This window comes from Cercospora beticola, chromosome 3, assembly GCF_033473495.1.
Source record: "Cercospora beticola chromosome 3, complete sequence".
Lineage (NCBI taxonomy): Eukaryota > Fungi > Ascomycota > Dothideomycetes > Mycosphaerellales > Mycosphaerellaceae > Cercospora > Cercospora beticola.
Window position 1 is genome coordinate 115,010 of NC_088937.1, and position 24,146 is coordinate 139,155.

General features: G+C 52.7%; 10 protein-coding genes across 10 annotated transcripts; 4 read left to right on the forward strand and 6 right to left on the reverse strand.

Moving 5' to 3' along the window:
- Window positions 1-163: 163 nt before the first annotated feature.
- RHO25_004021 (uncharacterized protein) lies at window positions 164-988 on the reverse strand (the record flags this gene model as incomplete). The annotated part of the gene is made up of 2 exons (XM_023594957.2): window positions 164-899; window positions 951-988. The coding sequence occupies 2 exons, from the start codon at window positions 986-988 to the stop codon at window positions 164-166; spliced, it is 774 nt and encodes a 257-aa protein (XP_023456539.1).
- Window positions 989-1,481: 493 nt separating this feature from the next.
- RHO25_004022 (uncharacterized protein) lies at window positions 1,482-2,681 on the reverse strand (the record flags this gene model as incomplete). The annotated part of the gene is made up of 1 exon (XM_023594958.2): window positions 1,482-2,681. The coding sequence occupies one exon, from the start codon at window positions 2,679-2,681 to the stop codon at window positions 1,482-1,484; it is 1,200 nt and encodes a 399-aa protein (XP_023456538.1).
- Window positions 2,682-4,443: 1,762 nt separating this feature from the next.
- Window positions 4,444-5,466, forward strand: RHO25_004023 (uncharacterized protein; the record flags this gene model as incomplete). The annotated part of the gene is made up of 4 exons (XM_023594959.1): window positions 4,444-4,613; window positions 4,698-5,101; window positions 5,155-5,204; window positions 5,257-5,466. 4 exons carry the CDS (start codon window positions 4,444-4,446, stop codon window positions 5,464-5,466), a joined length of 834 nt encoding a protein of 277 aa, XP_023456541.1.
- A 432-nt stretch (window positions 5,467-5,898) lies between these two features.
- On the forward strand, window positions 5,899-7,914 carry RHO25_004024 (uncharacterized protein; the record flags this gene model as incomplete). Its single annotated transcript, XM_023594960.1, has 1 exon — window positions 5,899-7,914. One exon carries the CDS (start codon window positions 5,899-5,901, stop codon window positions 7,912-7,914), a length of 2,016 nt encoding a protein of 671 aa, XP_023456540.1.
- A 108-nt stretch (window positions 7,915-8,022) lies between these two features.
- On the reverse strand, window positions 8,023-9,505 carry RHO25_004025 (uncharacterized protein; the record flags this gene model as incomplete). Its single annotated transcript, XM_023594961.1, has 2 exons — window positions 8,023-8,651; window positions 8,761-9,505. 2 exons carry the CDS (start codon window positions 9,503-9,505, stop codon window positions 8,023-8,025), a joined length of 1,374 nt encoding a protein of 457 aa, XP_023456547.1.
- Window positions 9,506-10,403: 898 nt separating this feature from the next.
- RHO25_004026 (uncharacterized protein) lies at window positions 10,404-11,748 on the forward strand (the record flags this gene model as incomplete). The annotated part of the gene is made up of 4 exons (XM_023594962.2): window positions 10,404-10,614; window positions 10,679-11,583; window positions 11,663-11,679; window positions 11,736-11,748. The coding sequence occupies 4 exons, from the start codon at window positions 10,404-10,406 to the stop codon at window positions 11,746-11,748; spliced, it is 1,146 nt and encodes a 381-aa protein (XP_023456546.2).
- A 102-nt stretch (window positions 11,749-11,850) lies between these two features.
- On the reverse strand, window positions 11,851-13,932 carry RHO25_004027 (uncharacterized protein; the record flags this gene model as incomplete). Its single annotated transcript, XM_023594963.1, has 1 exon — window positions 11,851-13,932. One exon carries the CDS (start codon window positions 13,930-13,932, stop codon window positions 11,851-11,853), a length of 2,082 nt encoding a protein of 693 aa, XP_023457379.1.
- A 2,107-nt stretch (window positions 13,933-16,039) lies between these two features.
- RHO25_004028 (uncharacterized protein) lies at window positions 16,040-20,075 on the reverse strand (the record flags this gene model as incomplete). The annotated part of the gene is made up of 2 exons (XM_023594964.2): window positions 16,040-18,448; window positions 18,501-20,075. 2 exons carry the CDS (start codon window positions 20,073-20,075, stop codon window positions 16,040-16,042), a joined length of 3,984 nt encoding a protein of 1,327 aa, XP_023457380.1.
- Window positions 20,076-20,189: 114 nt separating this feature from the next.
- On the forward strand, window positions 20,190-21,662 carry RHO25_004029 (uncharacterized protein; the record flags this gene model as incomplete). Its single annotated transcript, XM_023594965.2, has 1 exon — window positions 20,190-21,662. The coding sequence occupies one exon, from the start codon at window positions 20,190-20,192 to the stop codon at window positions 21,660-21,662; it is 1,473 nt and encodes a 490-aa protein (XP_023457377.2).
- Window positions 21,663-22,736: 1,074 nt separating this feature from the next.
- On the reverse strand, window positions 22,737-23,438 carry RHO25_004030 (uncharacterized protein; the record flags this gene model as incomplete). Its single annotated transcript, XM_023594966.1, has 1 exon — window positions 22,737-23,438. The coding sequence occupies one exon, from the start codon at window positions 23,436-23,438 to the stop codon at window positions 22,737-22,739; it is 702 nt and encodes a 233-aa protein (XP_023457378.1).
- Between the last annotated feature and the right edge of the window lie 708 nt (window positions 23,439-24,146).

Sequence of the window (24,146 nt, forward strand, 5' to 3'; positions counted from 1 at the left end):
TCTGAGAATAAGGCTTGCTGAGCTGGAAACACCTGTAGACAAGGCAGGAGATAAATGCCATGCCGGAATAAAAACAAGCTGTAGCTGAATTCCTGTGAATGTATGCAAACAATCACGCCTGCAAGGCTATCTATAATCTACCGCATGCCCTCTTCTCTCACAGCTAATACGTCTGATACCCGCCACTAGCACTAATACACTGCCCACTAACCCAACTACTCCTCGGCTCAGCCAAAAATCCCACAATCTCCGCAACCTCCTCCGGCAATCCCGCCCTCTGCTCAACAAGCGTAGCCTCCTTCTGCGGCCTCACAGTTTCCTCCGCAACCTGCTTCAACATCTCCGTCTCAATCGGTCCAGGATTGACCGCATTGACAGTCGTCCCATCTTTGCCCAGTTCTGCAGCCCAATTCCGAGTGAAACCTTCCAACGCAGCTTTCGAGGCACTGTAGACTCCCACCGCAGGATATCCAGCTCGAGCTCCTACCGAAGAGATGTTGATGATCCGACCAGGTGCTCGAAGATGTGGAAGAACAGCTTGAACCATGAGTAAAGGCGCTCGAGCATTGAGATGCATGACTTCATCGAAATGTTCTGGCGTAATCTCGGAGATCCTTTTATCGCTAATGACAGCAGCATTATTGACCAGGATATCAATGTTCTGGCCAAAGGCCTTAACAGTTGCATCCACAATCAGCTTGGGAGCTGAAGTTTCGCCGAGGTTGCATTGAACTTCTATGGCTTCGGTCTTGCATTCGGATTTGATGCGGGAGATGAGTTCGTCGACGCCTTGCTTGGACTTATCGGAGGTGTATGTTATGGCGACTTTTGCGCCTCGAGCTGCGAGATCGTAGGCGATGGCGTAGCCTATACCGCGTGAGCCACCTGTTACGATGGCGCTGCGATGTGATCAGCCTAATGCAGAACGAGAATTTAGATGAGCTGCTTACACTTTGCCCTCGAGAGTACGTGGTTGAGTTGGGGCCATTCTTGCGATGCGGTGTCTTGTCAAGACTCGTCGTTGTCTAATGTAGCATTCGAGAGGTCAAGTTTCCAGTGTTCTCTTCAATGCCACAGTAGAAAACGGGTCGATGTGTCGTTGCCGTCCTGTAGCGCTGCACAATGATGTCAAGCGCGACCCAAATAATGATGCAGTCACTAGTCACTATCAAGGGCAGTGGCATCTTGAAGGTCTTTGGTTATACCTCTTAGAAGAGAGCATGAGAGTAGTACGTATCGACCTGTGCGCGTGATCTAGTCAACTGCAGGCCAACGCAGCTCGTTGCCAAATTTCGGCATGTACCACCCTCTGTGTTAGCTACAGCTTGGGCTAGGTACTCCAGATCACATGCTACTGAAGTCGTGCAACATGATCGATCATTGATCATCGCAGCTAATGCATTCCCTGCCATCCCTCTCGAGGCCCTACCGCATCAAGCACTGCACCGCCCATCGTCCTCTCTCCTCCATCATTGCTCACCTCAAACAGCCGGCGCAGCACTCCCCGCAGCCACCGCCCCAGAAGGCATCGTCCCATTCCCAGCACCACCGCCTCCACCACCAACAAACCCACTATCAGCATTCGCATGCCCTCCATCAGCCTGCAAGTAAGCCGCAATGCTATAATAATCATCCTCCTTCCAATCCGCCGAAGTATTCAACCCAATTTGCTTCCAAGCAAAAAGCCCATCTTCAATCGAATCGCCCAAATACACAAATTCAGGGAAAGGATCATAGCTCGAATCCGCTTGCAGCACAGACCACATATCCTCAGCATTGGACGTCACAGCCTGGGTGTTGCCAGAGTAGTATTCTGTCTCCTCGACTGCAGTGCGAAGGACCTCGTTCCAGAACAGCTGGCCGATGTGCGTGACGGATCCGGAGCCAACGAGCAGAGCATTATTCGGCAGAACGGAAACGTTCATGTGAGAGAGGAGGTGAGTGTGAGTTGCACGGCCGTCGTAGTGACCGGGGAAAATCGTATCGAATGTTGCGACGCCATCTTGATCAGTGCCCTGGATACCTCGAAGATACGTTGAGTTGTAGCCACCAGATGCATAGTTTCCTGAAACTGAGACGCCACTGTAAACGCCAGTTGCATTGGCATTCCAGATATCCACGTAGACATTCGGGATGGGCTTGCAAGTTTCGATGTCGTAGTATTGAACCTCGAGATGAAGAGGGATGCCATCGGAACATTCTGATTCAACGACGTTGGATCTGATCAACTCTCCCCACACGTAGTAAGGGCCATCAGTGATTGTTGGTGCCAAGGTGGGGGATGTCACAGCGTCGAAGATGTCGGCCTCTTGAGCTGCGACGTCGTAATTGTAGATGCCGGTCTTGTTGTGATCTATGGCTTCCCACTTGGCCAGATCAGTGGCATTGCGGCGTTCAAGCTCGGTTGCACGTTTGATAGTCTTGCCGGAAGTGGTGATGCCACGCTTCTGTCGCAGCTCTCGAGCAACCTTTGCACGGCGCTCAGCATTGCGGATAGCGAAACGTCGTGCCTCAGCGGATTTAGAGCAGGAGTCAAGAGCTCGTTTTCCTTGATGTGCCCAATGTTCACGGGCCACGATCTCGCGCTCGACTTTGTGGTGATCGTGCTTCTCGCCAGGATGTGCAAAGGCTGGCATTACACATGCAGCTGCGAGCGCAGCGAACTTGGTGAGCGGGGCCATCTTGATAGAGAGAGGCTAAGAAGAAGCGCGACAGTACTGATGAGAATGATTGTAGAGTCCATTGATGCTCTCCTTTCCTTGCGGCGAGCGAGCCCTTATACTTGTCCTGTCAACTTTTTTTTTCCTTCGCCTTCGAAGATGCGTGTAGGGCGACATGTGGGCCGTACGCCTGAGGGACGATCAATGCGTCGACTTGCAACGTGTACTGTGCTGTACTAGACCATCGTGGTTGTCTTGGCTCTCCTGGGCTGAAGACATGTGAGGACATATGGGTGCCAAGCCTCACGGCTCGGGTGGGCATGTGGCGAGATTGCCCCAGTGAAGTCGTGTCTGAGCAAATCCGTCTCCTCTGATAGGCCATTCCGATACTGCTATGAATGCTTGCGTCAGGCTTGAGGAGGTTCTTGTTTGGCTTAGCAAGGCTTGCATCACGCCGTGCGCGTGTCCTCAGCCTCTTTCGACACGCTCCACTCCGACGTGAAACTCTAGTACCAGTCAATAATAGGGTCTGTATCTGTATCACACTAGTAGTGCACCAATAAATGAATGTGCTTTGTCACTGCCATCTGCGTCAGTGGACTCGTAAATGGTCCACTCGGTTTAGCAGTCAGGCCAAGAGTGAGACTGCACCGCGCGGTCTTTCTACGTGCCCACCGTGAGGTCAGTTCGTTTTGTAGTCGAGACCAAGGCGAATCCGAGCGCCAGCTATCGATTCAATGGGGAAACATGAACAGATCCAGTAGCTCTCTGGATCGAATGAACGGCTCTGACTCGGACAAGCGTTCGCACTCATCATGGGCCCGAGTCGAAGTCTGGTGATAGCCTGGATCCGTACAACAGGCGATCGCTTCAGGCTGCGGCCGGACAACTTTCGACATTTGGCAGCAGGAATTTTGCTCGTCTGGAGACAAGCATTTGTACATACTTGCACATGAAACCTGAGGTTGCCATCTTCCAGGCCACAGCCCGCGGCGTGTGGAACGACTGCAGTCTTGTCCGGTACTCCGGATCCATCTTTCGGGACTGCACCAGAAAAACCTGATCTGCGGCGTCAAAGTGCTGCTGTGGCTCATGAATAGTATCCAACATTGACGGTTCGTGTTTCATGGTGGCCGACTGGCGGTCGCCAGCTGCCACATCTTGCGAAGAGACTTCCGGGACCCTTCACTCCGCAAAGCTTTGGTAATACCATTGCGGCTCCACCAGGACCCATCGAGGATCCAACTCTAGTTGTCAGTATCTTAAATAACAATGCTGGTGGCAGCCGACCCGTGCCATGAACGTAGGCAAACTGCAAAAGCTCTTGATCCATACGCATAAGTGCAAAGACGTCGATGCTCAGTGATCACGACGCTAGAACCTTTGGCCCCTTACTTCGAGAAACTCGGTGTCAATGGTTGTATGCCCTTCCGGGTCGAGCTCAGTGATGGCTCGGACAGACGGAGAAGACGCCAAAGTCTTGCCGGATCTCCTCAAGCGATGGAAATGCATGATGGCTGTCTACCTGAGGGACGCGGTGACTCGAAATGCGCAAGAAGCATCGCATTCACAATGGCAGTGATAGAATTGAGCTTGAGGACTGGAAGTCGGATGTCGAGAGGAAGCAGAAGGAGGAGTGACGTACCGTGGTATGAGCAGGCGAGAATTCCGGAAATAGCCGAGCACACGGCAACCGTAGCAGAGCTGTCGCTACAAGCTCTCTCCAGCCATTTTCTCGACCTCACTGTCGCTCCTGCCATTGAAGCCATTGACACTGCTCAACATGCCCATGATCCGCCCGACTGCTCTCCGGAGCCTCCAGTCCACCCTCCGATACAGCGGTGCGCGCGCAACAGCCCGAGCAGCTCCCGCACGGACACAGCTGGTCGCAAAGCGCTTCGCTAGCAGCGGTGGTCATGGAGGCCACGGCGAGGCTTCTTCCGATTTGCCTTGGTGAGTGCAATACTTCCAACTGCGGTGGTGCAGAGAATGCGTCAGGGCAATGGGTGGGATCTACAGATATTGACTGGTTCAAAGGCTCCTAGCGGCATTGGTCGTCACTCCCCCATCATGCTGGTACCTCTGGCCCGACAACTCCTCGCACGGCGATCACGGCAGCCATGGCGAACACCACGCGGAGAAGCACGACGAGAAGGAGGAGGAAGAGCCAGCTGAGGAGGAAGAGCAGGCCTCTGGCGGCGAGGAGGAGGCTGTAGAGGAGGCCGACGAGAAGAAGGAGGACAAGCCTGAGGTCAAGGAAGAGGGCGCCGAGGACAAGGGCGAGGAGAAGTCTGATGACAAGGAGGAGACGTCGGACGACAAGGAAGGGAAGAAGGAGGATGGCGAGGAGAAGTCTACCGACGCACCCGGCCGCAACACCAAGGAGCGCACCTTCACTGTGGGCGCTAGCGAGGAGAAGGATCCGGAGAACGTTGGAGCTTGTAAGCATACTGCGATTCTTGAGCAGTTCCTGCATGGACTAACGAACGCGCAGCGACCAGCAGCTCGTCAAAGGGCATGAAGGTTGGCGAGACCGACGCTCAGGTATGTTGAACCGCTCGTTAGCATATGCAGGCCAGACTGACATGTTTTACAGGCTCCTGCTGCGAAGCCACGAGGAAAGAGCGATGGTGACATGTCCAAGAAGCAGGAGGGCATGTCCAACACCGACACCAAGTACTCGGTGCCTATCGACCAAGGCAACGAGAAGTCCAAGAAGGCCGATGGCCAGCCCGATACTGCCAAGTCGAAGGGAACTGTCGACCCCAACGCAGAGGGCGTAAAGCCACCAGTTGCACGGGATTAGAGCAGTAGGGTAGCGGACGATGCATTTGGAAGCGTGATTGTACACCAGAGGTAGCGTGCATGTAAATATGTATAATACCTGGGATGACAGCAAGTGACCAGTGTATTCGTCTCTGTTCTGATTGATCGTGAGAATTGACGTGTTTGCGTGCTGGCGGCGTGAACGAGCACGAGCACCTTCGTCACAGCTGTGGCTGCCGTTTCTTGGCGCAGCAAACGTGCCGCAACCATGCAAGGTTCTGGACCACCACCACTTCAGAACAACACTTTGCGCCAACACTTCACTTCCTCGCACTCGACATTCGCCGGCTCTCAACTTGATCGCAGGAGTGACATTTCGTGAACTCGAGTGCAACGTGTCCCAATATCAGGTCACACAGGTCGCTTTCGCTCAGTAGCCATCGCTGCCCCTCTGCAGCGTCACGAGCCCATCATGGCCGATGAAGATAGCCCTCTGATCAAAGCACTCCCACCAGCATCGGACTACCTGACCTACCTGACCATCATCGAATACAACCTCAAGACTGAGAACTTGCCAATCCTGCACAAAGTTTTGCAAGATGAAACATTGACAACCAACATTGGCTGGGATCTCGTGCATCTTTTGGTGCCACTGCTACCCGAATCGGAGCAATGCCTGCAGGATATTGCCCGACTAGGCAACCCACGAGAAGTAATTCTGAAAGTTACAGAAAGCTTGAGGCTGATCGAATATGATGATGTCGATGAGGACGAACTCGATGCCAGTGTTGGTGCCACGGATGCGCGAAAGCGAGCAGATTCTAACACATTTCCGCTCAAAACTGCTGCGCCAGAGGGCAACAAAGCGAGAGAGTTGCCGCCGCCTTTACCGCTCGCTGTGCAGCAATTCGTGGCTCTACTGTCTATGCTTGCGATTTTGCAAACCAGGATCAAGACCAAAGCGCCAAGTCGATTCCTAAGCACGAGTCTCCAGGCTATTCTTTCCAGCTTCTCGAGTGCGCAGAGTCATCGAGAAGAGATGATCGAGGCTATTGTCAAGCTCGTGAAGGCTGTGAGCGGAACCTCGAGGCCGACACTGCCAACACGAAAGAGCAGTGGCATGCTTCAGTCTAGCGCGATGGCGAAAGCACAAAATGCTGCCGATCCGGAAGGTCCCAACACTGTCGAGTACACCGACGCCGAGAAATCAATGCAGCTTAAGTTGTTGCAATCTTTCATCACACATGTCGTCGAAGAGTACCTGCTCAATCTGCCGCCATATGACGATGTGCCAGGCATGGGCTGGTGCAGCCGAATCATGGAGAAGGTGCATCCTGAGCGAACTATACCCGAGAGTACGACCATGGTGGATCGATTTGCGACAGAGGAGAAGCTGCATAGGCGGATCGATGCAATCGGTCGACTGGTGACGCTTGCCAAGGATCTCAAGATATCGAACGAAGAGCTGCTCTCTGCGGCTATGGCTGTTGAGAAGGTTGCAGAGCTGGGCGGCGACGAAGACGATCCGCCGGCCTCGGCAGCTGATATTCCACTATCATGTCACGGATCTCTTCTACTGTACACCGCGAGACAGGTCTCTGGCATTCTGTACTCGGATGGAGCGACGTTAGCTGGCTCGTCTGGACCGAGTGTCGAACTCTTCCCGCAGCATCAAGACATTATGAAGAACTGTCTCGCCTCACCTGAGATGGGCGAAGGCCATCTCGGCACAGAACCAGAAGCGCTAGTCGACGCTGTGCTCGCTCTTGGACTGCAATGTCTTGAGCAAGACGCTACCGGAGAGCCGAAGTCTGATGAGCAGTTCAATGAGTATCTACAAGTTGTGGCACTCCTTTCCTCGAACTGTCCGAACGCCAATCTGAGAGGACATGCGCATTACCTTACGAGTACGGTCCTACGCTCACAGCCAGACGAGCAAGTCCGTCTATCATTCATTCGCGACACCCTTGAACACTGCCCGTTCGAGAACTTGAAAGTCTCTGCAGTAGGATGGATCAAGGGCGAGACGCTCGAAGCGAACCCAATGAAGATGCCAGGACACGAATCGCCCAGCAACGGAGAAGCCCAGGAAGAGAAGTCCATCTTCTCCCGACCTCTCGCTCTTGACAGCCTCGCGCCTCATCTCTTTCCTTCTTTGCAAACAGAGCTCATCACTGCACCAATCTCTGACGCCTGGATGACGTTCCAGACGAACGTCTCATTCTACCTCGCGAGCCTGAACCTGATCTACCTACTCCTCACTGCGAAGCATGTACACGAATCGCTCGAGATCTCAGAGTTGTGGAACAATAATGATATCGCTGGCAGTTTCCTCGGCCCACTGAGAGACGCGAGAAAGCGGTTCGTGGATGCTATGGAGAACGGAGGAGAGTTACAAAGTGAGAAGAGGGACGAGACTGCAGCAGAGCTGGCGTTGCTACAAGTGACAATCGAGAGAGTAGAAAGCGCTGTGAAGCATTTGAACTGAGTTGACGCCGTAGCTGTCGACTTTTAAATCCCGATATCCTGGACTGAATACAAGTCAAAACATCCATCTTGCTCGCTGGCTGAAATACTGTCCCAAAAACTCACTGTCTCATACTTTCCCTGTCGACATTCTCTCATCCCTCGCAATCCACCTCCTCAAAACCGGAATAATCATCGTCCCAAAGCCAATACTCAAACTCTGATAAATCACAACCGGAATCTGCAATTTACTCTCCAAAACCAAATCCAACCCCTCAAAAATCGAAATACTCAGCGGAATCCCCGTCGCAGGCCCCTTTCCCGTAACACAATACGCAATCGCCGCAATATCCTTTTTCTCAAACAATGGTAAACTCGCTGTGACAGAGATTCCGAGATACACTAACCAGATTGCGAGGAGGATGAAGACGAGGAATATCTTATTCGAAGCTTTCACAGTATCGAATGCTCCAGATGCGAAAGCTTGATCGTAAGTGGACCAGATGATTACCAGCATTGCCAAGCTGGAGATTCGTTTCATGATGGGGTTTTGTTTGAAGATTTTTTGGCAGAGGTTGGGGAAGAAGTAGCGTGCGATTTGGCCGGCGAAGAGAGGGATATAGATGGAGACTCCGACTTGTTTGAGGACGCGGCGGTAGACTTCTGTGAACAGGGCGGCGTTGCTAGATGGGAGGACGGCGTTGTACCATGTGGGAACTGAGGTATACATTATGACCAAAGCTGGAGTGATGAAGACGCCTGGTGGAGTGGGTTAGTCATGTATGCATGAAGATCGATGAACCTTGATGGTCTCTTTGACAGAGCACATAAACAATCCAAGCCCCTCTTCAATGGAGTCCGCACTTACCAATAAAATTCCCCAACGTAACCTGCACAACCGCCAATTCCTGATTCCCGCCCGCCAACCCCGTCATAACCACATTCGTCGCCAACGTCGTAGGAATACAACTCATAAAAACCAACCCGACCAACAACCCCTCATCCATAAACGTCCGATTCAAAGCCGTCGCACTCACAACCCCAAACATAATCCCCGAACAAAGCAAAAAACACTGTCCCTGAACCCAAAGATGCGCTTTCCAGCGCGCGTAATTTCGGATTAAGATGCTGGTGTCGAGGGTACAACCTGTGGCGAAAAAGATAATGCAGACGCAGAGGTAGGATATTATGCGGGATTTGAGGGGTTGCTGGGATTGGGGGACTTGGGTTTGGGAGGCGAGGATGATGAGGAGGCCCATTGTGAGGAGGAACCATTGGTCGTTGAGGAAGGTGAGGAGGTGGGATTGCCATTTTTGTTTCTTGGTGACTGGGTTGTGATATTCCTGGGGTTTGGTGTTTCTGTCGTTCTTTTCTGGATCATGGGTTTGCTGCTGAGGCTGCTCGGCTGCTGTTACGACGGTATCGATATCCTTGGTGGCACCTTCCCTCGATTTCGGCCTTTCGGAGTTCTTCTCGCTTTCGGCATCGCTGTCGTCTGCCTGGGAGAACGCGGGCGCACAGTTCTCAGCGCTAACATCTTGTCTGGGCTCCACGATGCCACTTTCGCCAAGCGTTCCAGTTGGAGCCCTATTGTTCAGAGTCGATCCTGTCATCTCGGCTGCCTGATACTGGGAAAATACGCTCTGTAATGGAACGCCCGATGCTGACCACCAACAATCTGCTCCATGGTGGAACTTCTTCGGAAAACATTCAACGGTTTACAAGAAGAAACACTTGGATAAAGGAAGAGGCAGTATTCGATGACGATCTCTGGACTAAACTTGAAACGGCAATGAACGACGACATGTCTTGGCTCCGTCGTCGGCCCTCTCACCGCGTCTCAGCGATACCGTCCGATCCTCCAAGCAACAACAACACGAAGCCGTCCTGGTGAGCATGTGACAAAAGGATTCGAAAAGCTGCACGACAGCTCTTTCACCTCATCAGCTATGACATACCCCTGCTCGGCGAATAGAGTTCACAAGTTATTTCCGACCCATGCATGGCCCTACGAGATTCTCGGCCTGCATACCCCGCTGCAATGCGCCCCATACCCCTCCACAAATCTTCGCACTATACAGCTCTCCAGACGAGGGAAAACTGCCACTTGTGACAGCCGTGGAGTCACTCGCGAGTCCCCTCAGCCGGAAGAGTTTCGCTTTCTGGCATCGGTAGCACAATGATTGGATCGGGCCACCCATGATGACGGATCTTGGTCATCTCCACAGGATCGGAACGACCAAACTAGCCGTATCCAGGTGCGAATCTGATGCTGTGGTTCACGCGTAGCTCCTGCGGAGGTGCAGGTAGCTAGAAATGTGGAAGGATTAGAAAAGGTAAGGTGGAGAAGAAAGCCGTGGTACTTCTGTTTCTTGTGTTTATTTACCGTCTTTGCCATTGTTCTTTCGTCTTCTTCTCCTACTTCTTCTTGAGGAACTTCGATAAGCTTGCTACGCTGAAACATTGGAGCAGAAAGAATCGCTCGTACAGATCATCGAGAAGAGACTCAGGATGGCACAAACAACTAAAGCTATCGTGTCACACGATACGCTTGACAACAAAGGATGGAAGATGGAAGAGGTCACACTCCGAGATCTCCAAGAAGGCGAGCTTCTCGTTGAGATGGTCGCAACTGGAGTCTGCCACACAGATGCTTTGATCGGAGGTATACCAGGCGGAGCAGCACCAATCGCCTTCTACCCGCGAGTTCTTGGACACGAGGGTAAGCACGAGTCACATTCGAGGGTCTATTTGCTTGATGGATGCCTCCTAACATTTACGAACAGGCTCCGGATACGTTCGCAAAGTCGGTCCAGGCGTCTCTGTCGCAGCCGAAGGCGACCCAGTCCTCCTCTCCTTCGCCTTCTGCGAGAAATGCGAAATCTGCAAAACCGGCGGCCACTCCAACTGCAATTCCTTCAACGAGCTAAACTTCGGCCCTCAGCCCGCTTTCCACCTCGCATCCAAGAGCGGCGAACCCGACGTTGGAGGCTGCTTCTTCGGACAATCCTCCTTCGCCAACTGGTCGATCGTCAAATCCTGCTCCGTCGTCAACGTCAAGGACACTGTGACCGACAAGAAAGATCTCCAGCTCTTCGCTCCACTCGGCTGCGGTATCCAAACCGGAAGCGGCACAGTCGTAAACGTCTCAGGCGCTACAGAGAAAGACTCAATCTGCATCCTCGGTCTTGGCGGTGTAGGACTTTCAGCAATCATGGGCGCAAAGATCCAAGGCTGCAGACAAATCATCGGTGTCGACCGCGTCGAATCCCGTCTCAAGCTCGCCAAAGAACTCGGCGCAACACACGTCATCGACGGCTCAAAACTCGAAGGAAAAGATATCGGAGATGTCATTAAAGAGATTGCAGACGGTGTCGGACCTTCCATCACAGTTGATACAACCGGTGCACCAGTCCTCATGAATGCAGGAATCAAGTTTACGAGGAACCGAGGCAAGTATATTCAGGTGGGCTCTCCTCCGTTCGATTACACGCTGGGAGAGGTAACTGGCTTTGAATTGATGATTTCTGGAAAACAATGGATTGGAGCTATTGAAGGTGGTGCGTATCCGCCGGATTTCGTGCCCAAGATGATTCAGTGGTATCGGGAGGGCAGGTTCCCGATCGATAAGATGGCAAAGTTCATGCCGGCGGATGACTTCCAACAGGCGCTTCATGAGATGCATACAGGAGTAAGTAACAATATGAAACTTGCATTCGGTTGCGTTGTGTTGAGATATGCTAACTTGCTGCTTCTTTTGCTTGCAACAGGAGACAATCAAGCCAATGTAAGTCAAAATCACGAACCGACTTGCTTTTGCAATGAATGCTAATCGCTACGCAGCTTGACGTGGTAGTAAAATCACGACCTCAGCCTGCCATACGTAGAGCGCAAATAGTCAAGAAATCAACAAACGAAACAACTTCCACTCAAACATCAGCTTGTGGCGGAAAGATTCTCAATCATCCACCTGCTCCATCCAGTCCGCCTGCCAACACCTCAAAGCCTTATCTCCACCTTTCGGCTTCTTCCCATCCGCCGGCGGCTCCTTGCACTTCTTACCCGGCAATATCTCCCACTTGATACCATCGCCCTTGACCCCCGCTTCCGGCACCCATTCTTTGCCCAGGTAATTCTCCCAGCCCCCGAAGATGCTGCCCGGATTCATGTAAACCTTATACGTCTTACACGAACCCATCGCTGCTTGGAGGAAGTATTCGCAACGCTTGACACCCGCGCGAAAATCGAAGTGACAGCCTGTGTCTTTCTGCGTAGCGTTGCACGATTTCTGGTCGTGTGTGATGCGAATCTTCATCGCGTTTGGGTCCTTTGGGTTGGGGATGGCCTCAGGAACAGAAGTCTTCATGGGGTAGGAGCGCTCAGATTTGCTGCCGTCCCAGGATTTGTGGTTGCCCTCGAGTGTGTTAATATCCTTAGATCCGGCGTAGGTCTTGTACGAAGCGGACATCTGGCTGCAGAATTTGGTGACCACGGAAGATGCAGCGGCGCGTTCCCAGTGGATGGCTTCTCCAGTGGAACACCAGCCTTTTGGTGGCGGACCGGTCGGTGTTGGTGGAGGCGGTGGTGCGGTCATTACGTCGCCACCGATGGCTGGCGCTTTGGTGTAGCCGCAGGTCGAAGTTGTCCAGCTTGTGCTGCCTTTGGTTGAAATGCCATAGACATTCTTGGTCATCACGTAGTTCTTGCCATCGGGACAGGCGCACCAGGAGGTGTGGAAATCGCCGGCTGCTGTGGTCTGAGAACTGCACTTGAACGTATTGGTGATCGGAGCAGTGACAATGCGAGGATCCGAGACAGGAGGGTTCGATGGCGGCGTGTACAGCATGCGCTTTGGGGCCGGTGTTGTGGTGTACGGGCAGTTATCCGTAAGAACCGTCTTTGAGCCTTTGACGTCGCTGGTGTAGACATACTTGTGCGTGATGTATCTTGTCTTCCCACAGTTGCACCAGGTTTGTGAATTTGCTTGCTCCACGCCTTGTCGGCAGAGAAAGTTCAGAGCTGTCGTGACAAGGCCGCTGGCTCTGGGGAACGGCCATACCGCATCCTCCTTGTCTCCGTTGGTGCCCTGATCGTCGTTGGGATTGATATGGCAAACCGTCGGGTTCGTGCACATCGCACATCTGTCCGACGTCGTCGTCTTCGTCGCTGAGGTTGCAGTTCCCGATGCTCCTCCAGTGAGCGCCCGAATCATATTCTGGAACGAGTACAGCGGCACAGAGACCTCCCAATTCAGGGCGTCGCCAATTTGATAACCAGCTCTCATGATAGCGAACGCCGTAGCGAGCTGGTATGCTCGGTTGATGGTATGCTGATCGATCATGGCAGACAGGAAATAAGCGGCCCATTCTGGTGGAATGAGGACGTCGCCCAGTTGGGCCGTAATTTCCCCTCCAAGCTTGTCGTAGAGGCCAGCTTCAAGTTCACGAGAGATATCGCAGTACAGCCCATTTTGCGGATGTTGACGCTTGCGCAGGTGGTGGCCACCTTCGAAGCATGCGCTTTGCATCTTTTCAAAGATTCTATCTCTCGTGTCCGTGCTCAGGGTGACAGTAGCGTTGATTCCGTATTTCGGGTCGCCCATTATGGCCGGAGGCTTCGATTTCGGAATAGCCATGGTCGCCACAGCTTGAGTGGTATAAACCGAAGTAACAAAACTGTGACCGGTCTCGTAGATGTCCGTGAAGGTGACCCTCGTTGGGGTGAACGGCGTGGCATCGTTTCGATCGGCGTCGTGGCATCGAATAGTGTTGAGAGTGGTGATACATGTCGTCCGGTAAGCCTTGATTTGCGGTGCCTCTAAATCGTTTGGCATGTCGACACTGGAGACAAATTTCGTGATCAGTGTCGTATTTGTGACACTTATCATTCTGGCTGAGCTCTCCAGCACTGCTGGAGCAGTAGCAGTGCCATTGGCAATCGTATTTTCGGCGATGAGTCCCTGGGAAGCAGTAGTGGAAGCGACTGCTCCAAAGCTGAGCAGGCCAAGGACTAACCCGCCGAACAAGCGGCCGAGACTCATCCTGTCCGCTAAACGGTGGATGACTATTTAGTTGTGAGTGGTGAAGATATTGAAGGGTCCGAGATCCACGTCTAGGTTGTTCGATGTGTCTTTGAATGTTGTTCAGTCTTCAGTGGTTCGAGATTGTCGATGTTGATGTTGGCATAGAAGTTCAGGTTTGGTCCAGTCCATCAGTGCCTTTTTGTGCTTCCTTCCCAACCTCAAATTCACCAAACGAAGAATGCACAAGCAAATCATCTGAACCATCATCTGCTCGATCAGCTAACATGTGCATCCTTGACACTCCTGCGAGTCCATCTGATGTCTTGAGCAATCCAACCGATATCGCGTGCAAATCCATCTGATGTCTGGAGCGATTTGATCTGATACCTTGTGCAAATCCATCTGATATCTTGTGCAGAAAAGCCAGAAACATGTGAAAGTCACAATGCCACGTCCTCCATAGCACAGAATGGACATATAGCGCATTCGATGTCCTTAGTGTAAAGAGAAAGTCAGTCCAGCTGAAGAGTCACTTCTTCAATCGCACGTGATGTCGACATCAAAGTTGGCCGCGACTCTCGCTATCGATATAGATGCACGCAGGCAAATAGAGATATGTATAAGATGGTGTCGAACCCAGGTATGCAGAGTATTGGCAATCGTATCGATCACACATACCTACTGTATCAATATCAGCTAAGACTCTGATCATCGTCAACAGTAGAAGCAAGTGACCCAGAAGATGGAGAATGAGAAACCAGAAATGTTTCCTTAAAGAAGTGGACGCCTGCTTGGATACACGTATCTTCGATACTGTAGACAGCCATAATTCTCAGCATCGGTAGTTGTGCAGGCCGGGCAGTGTGGCCATGGAGATCAGGATAGTAGAAGCAGGACTCCAGAGACGATTCTTTTGAGTAGCAGGAATAGTAAAGCAAGCGAAAAAGATAGGGAAGTTTCCCGTCAGAGGCGGCTTTGCTTTCACTTGCTGCGACGGCTCAGCGGTGCGATTGCATACCGGGCAGTGATGATATGAAGAACGACGCATTAGAAGCAGATTATTGGAAAGCCGTCTGCTCAATGCAGAAGAGGTCCAAGAATAGAAAACAATCATGGCGAAACTCATTTCCAAAAACGGCTTTACTCATCGCTTGCTGCAACAACTCGCGCCAGCGATGCGATTGCATGCTTGGCAGTAGAAGCATAGAGAACGACAAGCTAGAAGCAATTTTCTAGAAAAGCTTCAATCAAGTCAGCAGACTTTCCAGGATAGAAAAGGATGATAGGGAAACTCACCATCGAATAAGGCGTTCCGTAGCATTTGTTGCAACGACTCCGTGCCAACGGAGTCAATCAATGCAGTGCAGAAAGAAAGCCAGGAACGAGACACCAGCAACAGATCCCTAGAGAACAGTCGTGTTTCTCCAGTCTTGTACATTTTCAACATCAGAGTCAGCTATGACTCAGTGCAAACGATGTCAATGTACGCAAAGGGCAAAGGTCATGGAAGACGAGGTCCCAGAGACAGATTGCCAGAGAAGCGTTGCACTAGGGTCAGCAAAAGAGGTCAAAAGTGAAAAGGAGAGCAAGACTCACCGCACAAATCAGCTTTCTCCATCCATTCATCCCGTGATGCTGGCATCCTGCATTGATCAACGGAGCGAGACAGCAACTCGCAATTCCAGAGCGCACCATGCATACAAGCTGCTTTTCATACCTCTCTACTGTATCATATTCTCGTCCGATCTGCTCGCTGAACCGTGATCGCTATGCCACAACCAAAAGAAGAACGATGAGGAAACAACGCAAAGAATTCGGTATCCTCTCAATGAGGCGAATGGCCACTACGCCGTGACCGCCTCTCGCCTCTCGAAATTCTCATCCTGGCAAAAAAACCCCCCTTGTCATCGGCATCATCCATCTCGTGGTCAGTCAAGCCCTGAGCAGCAGCCTCGACCTTTGCCTTTAGCCTGCGTTTGACTTCGCCTTCCACAGGACCAACCTCTTTCATGAAAACGTCCTGTGACGGCGAATGATCTGGACCCACGGTTTTGATCATCATACTCGTATCTCCCACCCAGTCATGCCACATCTGCAAAGCTTCCGGATATTTCTTCACAGCCTTCTACGCTGCGGCCAATCCTCCGGCACCGCCGCCCGTCTGACGGATCTCGTCCTCCGCCGCCTTGGTAGCAGCATGATGGTCCTTCTTGACATAGTCAAAGTAATCCTTCCAGGCACGATTGGTCCCACCCACGGCAGCGTCACCTGTAGTGTCAACTCCGAAAGCCTTGTTGAAGTAGACGCTGACCTTGACAACCGCTTTCTGTTCCTCGGCAAGCTTCTCAAGTTCTTGCTTGACAGCAGTGTCCTTGGGCTTGAAGGTGAGCACGGTGCGGAACTGTTGCGCGAGGCTCTCCAAACGACGGCCACTCTCGTGAGGAGCAATAGTGAGCAACTTAATGAGCACAAGGCAACACAGAATCTTGATGTCATGGTCGTCTCCCACTCCAGCCACAATTCGATCGTAGTAGGCAGACATGTCAATACGCTCGCGAGATGCGGGAGAGTCAAGCAGAGCATAGAGCGTCTCGTATGCAGACTTGCGCATTTCCAGTCCATCGTCGATCTTGTGTTTGAAAGGACCCATTTGCACTTCACGGATGAGCTCAGGACGAATGACTGTGGCCTGCATTGCGTAAGGCAAAAGTTCGCCCAGATGCGGTAGGACGAGGTCCGGCTTGTTATAAAGTGCGGAGTTGAAGGTGGCGAGTGACAATCGCTGGTTGTCCAGATCGCGGTCGCGTAGCATAGTCGAGAGCAAAGGAATGATGGTGGCCTGAAGATGCGCGTTGTAGCTGTCTTCCGTGTCAGAGAACACGTATCGAAGCGCCGCGATGACCATGCCACGAACGGCTGGGTTGGGGTTCTGGAGGAAAGTGTGCAACTGTGGCAGGTAGGCCGCTGGATCGATGATAGCCAAGCGCCCGACACATTCAGCACCAACGACCTTGTTGTCCTCGGCTTGACCGGAATTGATAATGTTCTCCCACAAATTCTTGGTGTATGGGCGGATATCATCTTCTGCAGTGCTGTGTTGCAAGAGCTCTTTCACAGAGTGCAGCAGGAGATACTGCCGACCTTGTGCCATTCCGTTCAGTATCTTCGGTAGGTATGTCTTCACATCTCCAGCTCCAGCGCGTCCGAGTGCGACTGCAGCAGCGAGCTTGACCTTCTCCGACTCGTCTGCGAAGTATGGCGTGAAAGAGTCCGGGTTGAGTGGGAATTGTGTACCTTGGCGCAGACCAGCTTCTCCCAGTACAGACAGCGCGAGACATCTCTTTGCCTCATCTGTCTGCGTCTGAAGCTCATGCACGAAGGAGTCAAGTTGCACACCAACGCTATCTCCTCCGGCGACGAGCAGCGTGCCAATGACCTGACCAGTCACGTCGGTATCTCCAGCCGGGGCAATGTTCAACAATGATGCCATCAAGCGCTGGCCGGCCCCGGCTTTACCGATGGACTCAACGCAGGTGATCAGCGCATCGAGTGCAGACCCGGACAATGGCGATCGCACAATGCTGCAAATGCCAGCAATGACTGGGTCCGTAGCAACTGTTTGAGGCTTGTCTTTAGCAAAAGAGGCCAGCACAATCAAGGCAGGACCCATCATGTGTAGATCGCCAGACTCCAACAAGGGTACAAGCATTTCCACGAGCTGTGCAATCACCGTATCATCCATGCTATCCCTAGAAGCCTGGTTGACGGCAAGCATGCGCAGAGCACTCAGACTGGCACCTCGCAACGAGCGGCTGGACTTGCGAAGCTGAGCGCCTAGCTCGAGGGCGACGGCATTGACAAAGCCCGGCTTGAAGTCTTTTGGTGTCTGCGCAAGCACTGCAATAGTGTCGACAGCGCGAACACTCGACAGCCGAGTCAGTTCGTTCTTCATGCGCTCTGCGATAAGCTGCTGACCAGCAAAACGGTCCTCTTGAGACACGAAGTTCGATGCAGCACCACTGGTGCGACCGATGAGAAGACCGAGTGCATGCACAGCTTTTCGACGGACCTCGGTATCAGTCTCTTGAGCAGAGATGCGCTCCGAGATGACATTGAAAAGTTTGGCCAACACAGGTGCATTGTTGTCTGAAGTGGAACGCGGAGGGGTGAGAGCTTTGATGTATACTTCAATGGTGGAGAAGGCCTCACCAGACACCTTAGCAAAGCGATCCTTGGCTGTCTTGACAATCGCCGGAACAATCTTGTCCAGATGCGGCTGAATGACCTCGCTGGAATGAGTCTCTGCAATGGCTCGAAGTAGGGCCAGAGCCTCGACCCGCACAGCGTTGGCTGCCACATTGGAGCCAGTGGATGCGGCACCATTGATGACCTCTACTACGGGGTCGATCACAAGATCGGCGCTGTCAGAAAGACCACCGTGCTGTGCGATCACCATGTCCTTCAGGAGAGAAATAAGCGCCTGCTTTGTGGCAGGAGTGGATGTCTTGAACAATTTTGCGGCACCCTTCACGATCTGCGAACTGTGTTAGCTGAAACCCGGAACACCACACCGCGCAGTAACTTACCTCTGGGTTGATCTTGACCAATCCCTGGGCGGAGCCGTCGGCAGGAGGTGGAGTTGGAGGTGAGGCGTGGCCATTCATGAGAGCCTGCTGAGCCTGCAAGTCAGAGCCTAGAGAGTCTGAGAAACCACGTCTCCGCTTCCTGCTTGGGGCGAGAACGTTGACCTCGGTCTTATGCAGCGTCTTAGACGCTCCAGTCTTGGTGATGAGGAACGCTAAAGTGTTCACAACCTCGTTCCGCACGCTCTCCTCGCGCTCCTTGAAGCGGCTGATGAGCGCAGGGGCGATCTGGCCGAAGATTGCTGGATCTTTTGCGTCGAGCATGCCTACTAAAGCACGCAGTGCCTTTGCAGAGTCTCGGCGAACCTTCCAGCTCACATCGTCCTCGTCTTCAAAACCCGTCTCTTCCTCGAAGTCCTCGTCGGCGAATTCGTCATCTTCCTCCTGCTCTTCCTCCATGTCCTCATCGTCGTCATCGAGTACGTTAGGCTCGTATTTGAGGAAGCGCGTCGCAGCATCTGCCACGTCCGTTGCATATGACTTCATGTCCAAAGGACAGCACTCCAAAAAGGCGGCGATGGAGCTCAAAGCTGCCTCCCGGACTTCTTCCATCTGCACATCTCGCTCGCCATCAGCCTCCGCCTCTGCCTCTTGCTGCTGTTCGAGCTCATCTTGGCTCAGCGGGGCCAGTGCGAATGGAGAGAGTGTCTTGAGGTAGGGACCAAATTTCTGCGGTATGCTGCGGGCTAGACTGCCAAAGACGGTGATGTACAGCTTCCGCTGCTGACTCGTGAGGTGCGGCTGGCGCATCTGCTCGATCGAGTAACTGACGTGATTCGAGAGTAGACGGTCATCGAAGTAAGGTGCGAGCGCCGAAAGGGCTTGAACTGCCTTCTTCTTCATGACAGTGCCACATCTCTCGCTCTCAAGGATAGACATGGTGATTTGTTCCAGCGCCTCGACTTCTGCTATTTGCAGCATGGGCCCAAAGTTGACGGCAACAGCTTGGAGGAGATCCAGACTGTTGGAGTCATTGCCCGTCTCTAGATCTTCCTGCAACATGCCCTTTGGCGGTGGAGGCCCCGGCTTGGGGAGGGGAACAATGACACGCCCGACGAGACGAGGGATCAGTGCTCGACTGACGGCGTTATAGGCATCGACCACTTTTTGATTCCGTGTCACGCCTGGCGCAGGATGTGGTAGAGAAATGACGATTTGGCGAACAGCAGTTGCAGGTATTGAGTTGTCAATCGTGTTGTCGGTTCTAATATTGCTGACTTTCTCGATTGTTGGGCACAAAATGGCCTCTGGGGCCTTGTTGACGAAGGGTCCTAGCACTTTGACAGCCATGTTCTGGACTTCGCCATTGCTGTCGTTGAGCGTGTGCAGCAGCCCTTCAACCACTTTTGCGCATGTTGTGTAGTCGTGTTGCAGGAAGGTGGCATGACCGATGGTGAACATTTGGTTCAGGTCGTTGAGGGTCATGTAGCGAATATCCGAGTCGGCATCGTGCAGCTTGTGCAAGAGACTGGCGACATTGTGCGAGGTGGGATTCTGGGGCACCGTGTTGCTCGCCATGGCGGGCGGGAAGGGGGAGGAGTGGTCAGTCGGCGGTGGTGCGGAGGGCGGAGATGGATGTAGAGGTGTAGAATGGTATTCGAGTGCACTAAAGTGTAATGCTGAAGAGAGAAAATGTGGGATGGTGTGCAGCTGGTTGTTGGAGCTTTTGACGTGACGAACGACAGTCGACAGGCACCAACAGCTCTTGCCCCACCAACCACCAAAAGCGGAGTCAGGTCCGCTTGCCAAGACTTGCGATCGGCAAGTGAAGCTCTGACCTTCGAGAAGCTTTCCTGCAACCAGCAGCACCTGGCCTACTTCATCTCCTCATTTCCTCCTAAACATGCTGGTCCACTTCTGCCGCCTCCAAACACCACCAGCATGAAGAGACAACGTCACTTCCCCTCCGCCACCCACGACGCCGACGACACCGCCCCCAACACCATGTCGGCCAAACGCCAGAAGATCGATCGCGAGTCCAAGGCCGCCTTTGCAGCCAGCCAGCCCATGTTCGACACACTGCGAAATGCACGAGACCGGCTGCCTGATCAGGGCATGTACCTCACCGTTGCCGCCAATCTGGTCCAGCAGCTTCACGTCGGGCTCAAGATTGACGACGGCAACAACCATGTTGAGCGACACGCCAAGTACATGGATGCCATCGTGGAAGCCTGGCGAGCTGCCACCGACACCTACTGCCAAATCTTCTCGCAGCTGACCAGTATCACTGCCGACAAGCCTGAAGAATGGAGACGCGCTGCGACTTCGCATGCCGACTTCGAGAAAATGTTGCAGAGCGCACAGCAGGCTCAGAAGATTGCAAACGAGTACACTCTAGCAAGAGAGAAGCCGGATATCCCCACAGCCCCGTCAGACAACAACGTCAAAGTCGAAGCGGAAACTTCTAGCTCTTCGAGTAGCGACTCGAATAGTGATGAGCCCGAGTCCTCAATGTTCCCGCCTTCACAGCCCACACCGACACCTGCGTCAAAGAAGAGCTACCCGAACACAAAGTACGACAAGTCTGGAAGCAGGCTATTATGGCAGAGCGGAGAGCTGCGAGTGCCCATCAGCACTCTGACCAATGACGAGAGGAAGGAATGGGCGGTTGTTCACAAGCGACTCGAGCGAATGAATGCAAAGAAGAAGGTTGCGAGTATTGCAAAGGGCGCGAAGGTGAATGGAAGCAGTAACCTCGGGACTGCCCCAAACGGAGTTGTGGCTCCACAGACGACTGGCACCAAGGTGGAATCACAGGCTGCAGGAGATTCTAAGGAACAGGACTTGGAAACACTGAAGGAGATCGAAGCACGCATTAAAGCCAAAGAAGAAGCCAAACGTGCCAAGAAAGCTGAGAAGAAGCGCAAGCGAGAGAGCACCGACAGCTTCTTGATCGAAAACCCTGCGGAGCTCGAGGCCGAGCAGGCGACCGCCGGTGCAAAGCCAAAGAAGAAGAAACTCAAACACGCCGATCAGACCACCTCTGGTCAGCCCACGCCTAATCAGAATGGCAGTGCAAAGCGCAAAGGCAGTGTCGACGAACGTAGTGCAGACGGAGGAGGCAAGCCGGCCAAGAAGCACAAGAAGAACAAGAACAAGACATAGGGCGGCTTGTAAAGACCACGAAAGATCCTAACGAGTTTGAGCTCTGATGAAGAGCTGCGTTTATCTTAGGCGCTGTACTGCAAGAATCCAACATTGTACGCATGAGACGAACATGCACAGGAAGGCGTTGAGGTCTGCATGACGAGCGTTTATTGCTTTTTGATACGCACGAGCGAGAGATACCCCATGTTCATGGCAGCTTCAGACCGATCGATGATGAGGCAGTGGAAAACTGCAAAAATGAAAATAATTCTACCGAAACCCGAGCTCTCCACTAGGTCCCAACACCATGGTATCAGGAGGTACCTGCAGTGTATAAGTAGAATTCATCAGCATATCGTGCACTCAGTCTCCTCGGCTTTCAATGCCGGCTCAAACCGGGCGGATGCACGCGAAGCGTTTAACTTGAACCTCAGTCTGTCAGGAACAGCATGCAACTATCACAGTCCCGGGTACCAGAGCACAGGAAGACGCTCAAGTATTGGTATATTTATCTATAGTCACCTCCCAGAGTCTACAGCCCTCAGACGCTGTGTAGGAGTCGTAACTCCAATTAATTTGATTCACAGCAAGACAGTCGCCAGGATAGACATACTCGAAGCTGACAATACTTCTTGTGCTCGTGGTCTTCTCGTTTCTGTACACGCTGGAGGTCTCGAGCAACCGCCAATGACCCGTCGTAATGGTTGCAACACCCAGTGCAGATGGTGCACCTGTGGAAGAACCCCGATCTTAGAGGAGGGCTCGCTCGACTGGCAAACCCCTTCACCTCAGGATATGTCCACGAACCACTGGAAGAATGTGAGGCATCAGAAGGCATGGGCTAAAGAAGGGGCGGGACAAAAGGTCTCAGGGGTCATGGCAAAAAGCACGCTGTAACGATGATGCATACTTCAGTCAAATAAAGCTGTTTCCACAACTCCTGTAAAACCATTCAATCGCTACTTTTCTGCCTAATGGCAGTCTTTTTCACAGGACATGTTGAATGCCCCATACGAACGCCCGTGTAGACATTACCTCGCAGAATTTTATCAAACGACTATCCCCTAGGATTGCCCTAGCTTCGGCCCCATCTCACTGAGATACGCGAGAAGTTTCCAACTGCTCATAAAACTCCACGCCTCCAGAATCTTTCTTGACCTCAATGGTCCACTTGATCGCCAACGTGTCCTTCACCACAATTGCCCCGCCAAAGGTCCCCCCAGGCATCGGCATCTCCACAGACCTGTGGCGAGCTTGTCCTTCTTTTACGAGTAACTCGCTCATTTTCTGTCTCGCTGCAGCGTTCGCCTCATTCTTGCTCTCAAAGCTATCAAGTATATCTAAAGTCCTCATTGGCACAATGCCCAGCGAGACTTGCTGTGGGCCCTCTAGGCGTGGCTGCGCGTAGACAACATTCCACACGGGGCAAGGAAGCTTCTCAGCGATTTGAGCATTGGTTCTGCGGATGAGCTGAACTCTGCGAACGAGATTTGGGTTGCCGTTGATCGGGGAGGAGATATGTTGGAATGGAACGAAATGCTCTTCGTCTATGACGAAGTCGTTGAGAGTATCGATTCCGGGTCGACACTCCGGGCCAAAGTTATGGGCGGCTTGGAGGAAGAGCTGGGGAAGCATCTTGTATGGACCCGACATGCTTATGTCGTACAAGTGAGGGGTGGAAGTTTTCAGGTAGTAGATTGTGTCCGTTTCCTCTTCTGCTGACGGTGGAGTGTTCTCTTCAGAGTCCTTGAACGCTTTGGCCATGCGCATCATGTCAGCGAGACTCATGCGCATGGTCGTGCGAGTGCGTCCTGTTGAGCTGCTGGCACTCGCTTGTCCCTGCTCCTGCTGCTGCTGCTGCTGAGACTGGCACTCTGCCTTATGTCCCTTCCAGTCTCGACGCTGACAGTTCCTCGAGCAATAGGACACTCTTCCGCAGCCGCCACAGCTCCTCAGGGGCTGCGCGATGGCTGACGAGGCGACGTGACAGCGGGCACACGACGCGTTGAGGGTGTTTGTTGAGTTCATCGTGGAGTACGAGGTTGTCTGAGGGCGAATACGTTCTTCAATGCTGTGACAGGAAGCAGATGGATCTTAAGGCATGTCGATGAAAACTCTGCAAGTGCAAGCCCAGCCGTGGGTGTCTACTCCGTAGCGGAGATTGCTCTAGCGCTAAACCTAAAATGGGACAACAACAAGATTGAAGTGAAGAAGAAGCCGCAAAATCATCGAACAACATCTAAACTACCTCAACAGAATATGTTTCGGCCGTCAAAATCCCTATCGAGCTATGGAGCCCTTCCATACAACTTTTACCAAGAAGTGTCCATATATGGACATCGGGTGTCCATGTGTGGACAGCAAGAGGCAGAATGGACAGTACACACGACATGTGATCTGTCCCTGTCGCGGACCCATCTCGCCATCAGGACCAGCTCCGAGGCAGAATCTGGTGCAAAATAGCGTTTGATGGCGAATACAGTGGTGAAAACAGTACAAGGC